Source organism: Stegodyphus dumicola, chromosome 9, assembly GCF_044657685.1.
Source record: "Stegodyphus dumicola isolate Sdum_Otavi_A_Nest chromosome 9, ASM4465768v1".
Classification (NCBI taxonomy): Eukaryota; Metazoa; Arthropoda; class Arachnida; order Araneae; family Eresidae; genus Stegodyphus; species Stegodyphus dumicola.
Genome location: NC_140776.1, coordinates 119,928,454 through 119,939,391, shown reverse-complemented (window position 1 = coordinate 119,939,391; position 10,938 = coordinate 119,928,454). Strand labels below are relative to the sequence as shown.

At 31.7% G+C, this 10,938-nt stretch overlaps 1 protein-coding gene across 1 annotated transcript; it reads right to left on the bottom strand.

The window, feature by feature from the left end:
- Positions 1 to 2,680: 2,680 nt before the first annotated feature.
- LOC118202358 (uncharacterized) lies at positions 2,681 to 5,449 on the bottom strand. The gene is made up of 2 exons (XM_085823120.1): positions 4,114 to 5,449; positions 2,681 to 3,310 (listed from the first exon to the last, which is right to left on the bottom strand). Exons 1-2 carry the CDS (start codon positions 5,107 to 5,109, stop codon positions 2,681 to 2,683), a joined length of 1,626 nt encoding a protein of 541 aa, XP_085679246.1. The 5' UTR covers positions 5,110 to 5,449.
- Between the last annotated feature and the right edge of the window lie 5,489 nt (positions 5,450 to 10,938).

Here is a 10,938-nt window from a genome sequence, read left to right as displayed (position 1 = left end):
ATCTGCTAGCCGAATTATGCTTAGGATGGAACTTTTATGGAATAATGCTCTTTTTCCCTTCTTTTTCAAATCGTACAGAAACTTTTCAGCCATTTTACTGTCTAAACCAGAAAACATGCAATGTACTTTCTAACCAACACACATGAGAAGCCCTTCCAAATTCACCACAGTCGTGCAACTGATTATGTCATAATAGGATTTTCATAAAATTCAACTACTTAGGCTACCTTAAATAAACCACCATTTGGCGATAAATGAAACAACAACTTCGCGATAATACAAGGGGTACTCTTCTCTCTACTCTAACCAAATTCCTTTAAGATCTCCTGAAACTTAATTACAACATCACTAACAGCAGGTTTAGAGCAAACCACAAATAAATGCAAAAATCTCACCTCCAAAGTAGGCAAAAATCTTATCTCCAAAACAGCATTCTACACGGTATCTGAGCATTAAAAAATTGCCAATAATAGTCTTAATCATGATGAAGATTTGGTGCAAAATTGGGAGAAAGTGCAAAATCGGCCACTGCTTGCCGCGTTTTTAACCCGGGGGAAGGCGCGTCGGGTGTATCATACCCCAACCCTACATAAAAGTGGAATATTCCTAACTTGTGAAACTGAAATTTTGTGCTGCTTTCAGTAGCTGAGTTTCTAGTTGTGGTTGACTTTCAGAACCGCTTTTTCTTTGCCTGCGTGTTTCAGAAAAAGATTTATCGGTAGTTTGTTGGAACTGGGGTATGACACACCCCACGCGCTTGTCCGTGTAAGTGTTTTTCTGACTGAATATTTAGTTCAGAAATTTATTTCTAGAGTGTAACAGTAAATATTTCTACTTGCAAGTGATTTTAAAGTACTTGACATTAAATTCTTAAAAATTTCTACCTGCATTATGGTAAAAAGAATGAGTTCCTATGAACTGGAGATGCAACGCATGCGAGATTTATTAGAAATATTTGAAAGCGATGAAGATTGCATTTCGGAAACTGAAGATGAAACTAAGAATATTTTCTACAATGTTTTGGTTTCGAAAAAGATAAAACATTAATTCCTGATGTTCCTAAAAAAGGAAAAACTATTCTTATGCTTTATATAACGATCATTATAACATTATATAACGATCATACTATAGATGATATTGGAGAAAATAAAACGTTAGGAATTATATGTTTTAATAATATGACTGAAGGAGCAGGGGATATGGGGGATGAAATGTCAGCCAATTATTCAATTGCCAGAATAACAAGAAGGTGGCCAATGGTAATTTTCTTTCCTGCACTGAATGTTGCTGTAATAAATGCTTGAATTATATTACATTCAACTGCTAATCCACCAACAAGAAACATATAAAAAACATATAAACATATAAATCATATATACATAATATAAGTCTGTTTTTGAAGGACTTAGAATTACAATTAATGAAAAAAAGTATTGAAGAATCAAAGAATCAGAGATTAATACTTTTCCAAGAAATTGATGTACTGCATGCAAAACAAAAGCAGAAGTTTTGATGAAGAATTAAAACGAATACATGAAATTAGAAACAACTAAGTATGAAAGACGTGTTAAATTTTTTGCCCTCGTGCCAAGGACAGAAGAACGTGAATGCAATGTTTAAAATGTGAAAACATTCTGTGCCAAGAACACATGAATGTATTTCGTTCAAAGTGTGAAGAAATAAAAAAAGCATGGTGTATTAGAGATGCAATGAAACTTAGAGGCATGATGTTTATTATTTTCATTTATCTTAATTTTAACTCTAAGATTATTTCGGAAATTAATTTTTTGAAACCCAATTATTATTCCCTTATTTATAATACACAAGAACAAAAAAAACAAAAAAAAAAAAAAAAAAAAAGTTTTAAAACTAAATAATACTATTTTATTGTATTTTAAATATAGGGGTATGTGATACCCCACGCGCCCGTACTAGTAACTTTTCTTGGTGCGCCTTCCGCCAGGTTAAGAATTGCACATACACGGTATCATCCATGTATACATAGACCTATTTTCACTTAAAAAAACATCCCAGAATTGCACAAAAATGGCATTGCGCACACTCTCGACTTTATCCATGTACACTGCTAAAGTCCTAGCTAGTAACCTTTATCGCCTTACCAAAATGTTGCCAAACTACCTGTTACCATATTCCAAAGATTAGCCAACATGAAAATATCTATGCTTGATATATGAATTATTTAAAAAAAAAAAAAAACTACCTGGAGTTATTTAATTATCAAGAAACTTCCAAAACTCATCCCATAAGCTGCGCTCTATATACATTACTTAGTTAGCATTTGCTTTAAACATTAATAACTTTTTCAAATAAGGTTTGGTTTATTTAATTATGACAAAGCACACTAGGGGCTGCTTAAGGGAAGGGTTGCCTTCGTGGAGGACTTTCTAAGGGCAACTGGCTCGTACACAAGTTACACATGGGAAAAACCACGAAAACGCCCATGCAGCCAGCCCGTTCGCAGGATTCGAACCTCAGACCAAACTACCAGTGTTCAGCGACTATACACCTTGGCCGCTAGTGGGCTCTTTTTCAAATAAGGAAAGAAAGACATCTGAAGCATAAAACTTTAAACATCTATATTAAGAGAACGTTAGCATTCTTTAATCAAATATCTAAATAATTTCATCCTACCTACTTTGCTCTCAAGAGTGTATATAATTTATAAAAAAGGTATTAACTTATCCTTTGCATTAAATGACTTCTTACAGACTTCACACTCATGAGATTTATCTCCTGTGTGAATAAGCATATGCTTGTTTAATACGTACTTTCTTGCAAAAGACTTATTACATACTTCACACACAAAAGGTTTCTCTCCTGTATGAATAACTATATGCTTATTTAAACTACTCTTATAACTAAATGACTTCTTACATACTTCACACATATAAGGCTTCTCTCCTGCATGATTATTCATATGTTCATATAAATTACCCTTATGTCTAAATGACTTCTTACATATTTTACACACATAAGGTTCCTCTCCTGTGTGGATATACATATGTCTGTTTAATTTATCCTTTGTATTAAATGACTTACTACATACTTCACACACACAAGGTTTCTCTCCTGTGTGAATAAGCATATGCATGTTTAAACTACCTTTATGATTAAATGACTTCGTACATACTTCACACACATAAGGTTTCTCTCCTGTGTGATTACGCATATGCTCGTTTAAACTGCCCTTATGTCTAAATAACTTCGAACATACATTACACACATAGGGTTTCTCTCCTGTGTGAATAAGCATATGGTCATTTAAACTACTCTTTTGACTAAATGACTGTTTAAAATTTTAAATAATCAAAATTTATTAAATAAAATAAGAAACTTCGAAAAGTTTCAGATAAATATTTAATATAAACAAGTTTCTTACCAGCGTGTAAATATTTCCTAAATGATTCATTTTTCCAAATATCTTCTTATATACTTTATACACATGGAGTTGGTTTACTTGGTATGTCCATTATTTGACTGAAAATGCTTGACTTCTTTCCCTTTCCAGTATAACACAGGGTAAATCTTTACTACTTTTGTGAATGCTATGCACTGAAGCAGCAGGTATTTAATACATCAGGTAGATAGGTAAGTTCTTCAGTGTTGATAAGCTTCTTCAGCACGGCAGTATCTATTATTTCATTACAGGCAGAAGGAAGACATTTTTATTACTAATCGCTGAGGTGCGATTGCTGTTTGCATGAATTTTTTTTTTCGTTTGAGGACACGGATTTAAGATTTATTTTCATCAAATGACAATTTAGATACCTCATATAGGGTCAGCTTTATACCACTTGATACAATGCCTGCAAATCCTAAATTTTGCCATTGAGCACCTTTAATTTCTAGGAATTTTACCACAAAAGTTTGTTTGCTGCCTTATTAAGTCTTTACAGAATTGATTATTTAAGGTTGTTACAAATCTATGATGTCCTCAAAACACATCAGACTTCTCTTTTCTGTAGATAAACATGCATTTCTTCATGTTATTTTTCTGATTAAATGAATTATTACATATATAACTCATGAGATTTCTGGATATGAATATATGAATAATACTTCAGTGTTAATGACTTCTTACATACATTACACAAGAGGTTTTTCTGATGTATGAATATGCATATGCCTGTTAAAACTACCACTCTGACTAAATGCCTTTTTACATACTTCACACACATGAGGTTTTTCTCCTGTGTGACTAAGCATATGCCTGTTTAACTTATCCTTTGCATTAAATGACTTCTTACAGACTTCACACTCATGAGATTTATCTCCCGTGTGAATAAGCATATGCTTGTTTAATACGTACTTTCTTGCAAAAGACTTATTACATACTTCACACACAAAAGGTTTCTCTCCTGTATGAATAACTATATGCTTATTTAAACTACTCTTATAACTAAATGACTTCTTACATACTTCACACATATAAGGCTTCTCTCCTGCATGATTATTCATATGTTCATATAAATTACCCTTATGTCTAAATGACTTCTTACATATTTTACACACATAAGGTTCCTCTCCTGTGTGGATATACATATGTCTGTTTAATTTATCCTTTGTATTAAATGACTTACTACATACTTCACACACACAAGGTTTCTCTCCTGTGTGAATAAGCATATGCATGTTTAAACTACCTTTATGATTAAATGACTTCGTACATACTTCACACACATAAGGCTTCTCTCCTGTGTGATTACGCATATGCTCGTTTAAACTGCCCTTATGTCTAAATAACTTCGAACATACATTACACACATAGGGTTTCTCTCCTGTGTGAATAAGCATATGGTCATTTAAACTACTCTTTTGACTAAATGACTTTGTGCATACTTCACACACATAAGGTTTTTCTCCTGAATGAATAACCATATGTGTATTTAAATTACTCTTATGTCTAAATGCCTTCTTACATATTTCACACACATAAGGTTTCTCTCCTGTGTGAATACGCATGTGCTTGTTTAAACCACACTTTTGAGTAAATATTTTATTACATACTTCACACATATGAGCTTTCTCTTTTGTATGAAAATTCATATGCTTGTTTAAAACTCCCTTTCCTTGAAGGATGGAGTCCATTCAACAAAATGAGCTTCTTCTTTTGTAACGACTAGCATAGCAGTGTATCCAACCTCTTTACCGGTAACTTTGGGGAATTTAGATCGCCTGGTGAGAGTAGCGTCTAGCCGTTGCATTGCGCATACACCTTATGTGCATGCGCAACGACAAGCTTCGTTGGCGTTACTTGCTGGCTTCCGATCCGAACTCGGACGTGTAGACACTTCGGATCTATCATCTTACTTATTTCTTCGTCAACTTTTCCCGTTTTGGGGATTTACTAGGAGTAACTAGTTTCGGTGTACGAAACGCCGATAGTAAGGCTCCTCTAAACCAGGCTGAATCACCAACTTTTCTCTCTTGGCGAGGGAGTGAACGCGCTGCCAATTTTTGCGCGTTTATCGCACACGCTGGCTGAATGTCTGCTGTTTTTTTAAAGATTTATTTTATAGACGCGCGGCATTCAGCGCATATAAACTTTTCGGATAATTTATTAATTCTCGAATAGTATATAGATGTTTTCACCTAAATAAAAATTTCGCGTATATTTTGTAAACATATTCAAAATAACTTATTCTTTAGATGTTTCAGTTTCGTTAGCAGATTATAATAAATAAGATATGAATAAAAACTTTCAATAGTGTCAAATGGGGAAATAGTTAAAGCGTAGAGTGTGCAAATAACTTTATCTTAATGACATTTTAACAAAAATTTCCATAAAAACACTGTAAATTCATACTAAAAAAATAACTTAAGAATATGTTGTCATTTAAGTCTGAGGTATATGGAAATAATTGTGCAAGATTCTGAAGAAACACTTTCTTTTAAATGTGTGAAATATTTCATAACATATATGGAAGAAGAAAGTACAGCATTCTGTGTTTTGGATGCTTTTCATCAAATGTAATATAAATACGAACTAGAAACCGTAATAAAAAGTCCTTCCTCTTCAATCAGATCACCTTTGTGTTGCATTGTATTTGTAATACTTCTAAAAATCCAATTTTTACCTAAATTAAAAAACAGTTATTCCATAAAAGATAATAACTTTGAACGTATATAGAATGAATTTTGTAATTTGAGTTATGTTACAAAATAATTCATAGTTTATATATATTTTATAATTTAGATAAAACCTGTCCAATTTAAGAATGTGTGTTAATCACATTCTTAAATTGTAAAAGGACGACTTAACCACATGTAATTCATTTCAAAGCATAAAAGAAAGCTTATTTTTTATTTTACACAGCAACAGCATTTTCATGCAGTCAAGTTTTTTTAACTGCTAGTTATTATACATAATACTTAATTTTAAACCCATTCTTATTAGAAAGCATAACTAAGAAACTTTTTTTTAAAGCACCACAGTGATTGCAAAGAATGTCGTTAAATTTACAAAAGTATTGAAAATATATTGAACAGCATTATAACAAGAAAGTACTGTACAAAATATGTAAATTTAGCATAACTTCTTTTTTAGTATTTGCATAGTTTCCTCCCAATGAACCTTAATGGGAAGTTATCTTGCGAAAATTTAAAAGTATTAAAATGGCCTCTATTTAAGATGTAACTGCATTTATAATTATTTTGTAATTGTGAATAGATTATATTATTGCAATTAGATTATGCACTTACAATATAATTGCATAAAGTAATGAAATTAAGAGTTCACAGATACAATGTAATATAATTACAATGCAATTACCTAAATTGTAATTATAATCACTTATTTAATACCACAATATTATTACAATCACAATGTAATTTAAATTGGGTACTATATTTGCATACCCTCCACTCAAAAGGAGGTACTGATAAGCCTGGAAGTTATTATCAACAAAAAGCCTGTTCAGGACAGTTTGATGACAATTTCCACCGGGCGAAAAGTACATTCTTAAGCCCAGGCAAATCATGACAATAAAAATCAATAAGTCTTATGATTGACTATATTTTAAACCCTAAATTTGAATTCTGCACCAAATTATTTACCTATATTTTAACATACTTTATGAATTATTAGAAGCGATATGGCAAATATCTTCTAAAAATAACTGTAAAATATCTGTATCCATTAATTGATTCAGATACACACTTTTATTATTTAAGTATATCAAAATAACAGTTTCATGTTCCTGAAATACAAAAATTATGGAAAAAGTTTAAGTAATATTCTTAGAAGCATATGATATTAGTCACCAGATGCAAAATTATAGTTAATTTTTTGCCCTAAATACAATTTTATTACACAGTAGTCAAATGTGTAACTTAATAACATGTTATATAAAAAATTAATGATAATAAGTTTATCAGAAATGAATTAATTCTGCAAATAAACTTTCTGCACTTGAAAATTTTCTACACCTGAGGGGAGGGAGAGATCTAGTAAAATTAGATTTATTATAACTTCAGTTGGACCAAACACCTTCTCTCTCTATATATGCATCACTAAAGAAATAAATAAAATTATCATGCTTAAAAAACAGATATACCATACCAGTTTTTTTTCCCCTTATTACCCTTTACATTGAGAAATAACAAACAGTACAACACTGAAAAATACTATCCTTGAAATTTTGTTTAAATGAAGAAACACACACCATCTTTTTATTTAAGCATTACACTTCAAAAACAGATACACATACCAATTTATTTTCACTAGCCTTTATACTGATAACATGCCATATAAAAATGAAAAGAATTATCCTTGAAATTTAGATAAAATGAAGTAACGCAATGGGAAAATTTATGCACACGGACATCTTTTTTCTATTGCATGTTGTCTGACATGATCCACAAGTGCCTAAAAATGTACCCAAAGAAACGCATTTCAATATTAACAAAAACCTGTTTACAGATTAAAATTCATTCATTTCATACCAGTATTATAAAGATCATGCATGAAACAAATCTGCTTTCCCATACTTTTAAGTAAAACTTTTATACTGGAAAATAGACTATATTTCTATATATTAGAAACAAGAAAATACTAATTTGAATGTTCTGCATTCATTTCTAAATCTTTACTCCATTGCCAAATTGTATAATACTGTGATTATAAACAAACTTGCACAATCCTTGCAATTATTGAAGTCAGATTACATATATATTGTCTCACACTATTCAATTTATTCTATTGACTTCAGGTGTCAATGTCAAAATTCTGGAAGTTATTTTAACCAAGAAACAGTAGTGGGCACCGTGCATAAACAACTCATCTAACTTTTTAACAATAGTGATTATAAAATAAAGAAAAAATTATATATCATTCCAACGATATTGCAACTATAGTATAATGTTACATATATCTTTAGCAAACATTCAGATTTTATCTTGACTTTCCAATTTATTATTTATTTTTTAATAAATTTCAATATGCTAATGATTTTCATGTTACATTGGTATAAATTCCACAATTAGCACAGGAAAACAAAATCCGCGCTTTATATTAGAAGAGAAATTTCTTTTCCACATTCAAAACATCTACATTGGCGATGTTTGGCGACGGGTACATTAACCCTAGACTAATTTAATTATAGCTATTATTACAGAAATTAGCAGATACTCAGGTTATTGTACACAAGAATTTCACTTTACTTGCACATTATAAACATCAGAGAAGATATAAACTCTAAATGAAGGCGTAATTAACATTATACTTACTAAGCAAAGTTCAGCGCCTGGACCAGGTTTCCAATTGTCTCTTCGGCAATTATTTACCCATATTTTTCTTCTTTCTTCATTTTTAGGAAATTTTACCAATGTATGACTTTCCGTGAATGATTTAAACAAGTAATAGCTGTACATCCGCCCATTTTACACAAAAAAAAACACAAAAAATTGTTGCACCGTAACTACAGAGCAGCCATTAAATCTCCCACTTGGGAGCGCGAATGCCTGATGATTCAGCCTGGTATATAGGAGCCTTAGCCGATAGTTTAGAATAAAATGTGATAGTTATTACTTAAGTCTGGTGTTTTGTAGATATTAGGTGTGATTATTTATTGATGTGGATCAGACGTAAATCATCGGTTAGATAGATGTTAAAGAACCCGCATGGTGAAAATAATCTTGATAAATGATTTTGTTTTCATTTCCTTCGTGGTATCGCAAGGCGTAAATCACCAGATAAGTCGTCTCATACATAATACCCTAACTTCTATTTTTACAACAATACTCACATATGTATTTGCGCAACATACCGAAAGTGACGGTGAAGCATCCAAAAACTGTTAGGCAGGTCTGAAATTTCTGTTAGTCAGCCCATTTTACGTTCATGCAGAGGGTGATCGTCGTTCTGAAGTTGTAGAGTAGAAAAGCTGTCACTTTATAGATTTCTATATGCTATAGAAATTTCATGTTCTGTCTGCTATGTAACCATTGATTTGTAAAAGCAGTAATCTAAAAGAGCACATGCAGACCCATACAGAAGTGAAACCACATGTGGATGGGGTATGTAAGCAATCGTTGAGACAAAAGGGTGATTTACAGAAACATTTCCTTATTCTCAGTGGAGAGAAACTTCACGTGTGTGTTTGTTAGGCATGTCCAAAATTTCTGTTAGCCAGTGAATTTTACATTCATCCAGACTGTGTTAGTCATTCTGAAGTTGTAAGGTAGATAAGTTGTCAACTTATAGATTTCTATATACTGTAGACATTTCATGTTCTATCAGCTATGTAACCAATCATTTGGAAAAGGAGTATTCTAAAAGAGTACATGCAGACCCATACAGAAGTAAAACCTCATGTGGATGGGGTATGTAATCAATCATTGAGACAAAAGGGTCAAAGGATACAGAAACATCTGCTTATTCCCAGTGGAGAGAAACTTCACATGTGTGAAATATGTAAAAAGACATTTAGTCATAAACATAGATTAAACAAACATTCCATTATTCACACAGGCGAGAAACCTTACATGTGTGAAGTCTGTAAGAAGTCATTCGGACAAAAAGGTAATTTAAACCAGCATATACTTATACATACAGGGGAGAAACCTCATGAATGTGAAGTATGTAAGATGTCATTTAGACAAAAAATTAATTTAAACAAACATATGCTGATTCACACAGGAGAGAAACCTCATATGTGTGAAGTGTGTAACAAGTCGTTTAGACAAAAGAATAAATTAAAGGAGCATATGCTTATTCATACAGGAGAGGAACCTCATATTTGTGAAGTATGTAACAAATCATTTAGACGTAAGGGTAGTTTAAATGAACATATACTTATTCACACAGGAGAGAAATGTCATGTGTGTGAAATATGTAAAAAGACATTTACTCATAAGCGTAGATTAAACAGCCATATACTTATTCACACAGGGGAGAAACCTTACATATGCGAAATATGTAAGAAGTCATTTAAAGGAAAAGGTAATTTAAATCAGCATATACTTATTCATGCAGGAGAGAAACTTCATGTGTGTGAAGTATGTAAGAAGTCATTTAGTCGTAAGTGTAGTTTAAATGAGCATATGCTTATTCATATAGGAAAGAAACCTCATGTTTGTGAACTATGTAAGAAGACATTTATTCATAAACGTAAATTAAACAACCATATACTTATTCACACAGGGGAGAAACCTCATGTGTGTGAGGTATGTCAGAAACCATTTAGACAAAAGCGTGATTTAAACAAGCATATGCTAATTCACACAAGACAGAAACCTCTTGTGTAAAATATCCAAGAAGTCATTTAATCAAAAAGAAAATTTAAATGAGCATATACTTATTCAGATAGGTGAGATAATCCATGTATGTGAAGAATGTAAAAAGGTAGTTAGTTAATGAATAATTTAGATAGTCATATTTATCTGCATAGGAAAGAAATCTCACAAGTTAGTATGTGA

What these genes read in the sequence shown, in the direction of transcription:
- LOC118202358 (XM_085823120.1), bottom strand. Translation starts at nt 5,109, where the DNA reads ATGGACTCCATCCTTCAAGGAAAGGGAGTTTTAAACAAGCATATGAAT. An exon ending in ATACATCAGAAAAACCTCTT is followed by an intron (nt 3,311 to 4,113) that starts GTGTAATGTATG and finishes TAAAATTTTAAA; the next exon opens with CAGTCATTTAGTCAAAAGAG.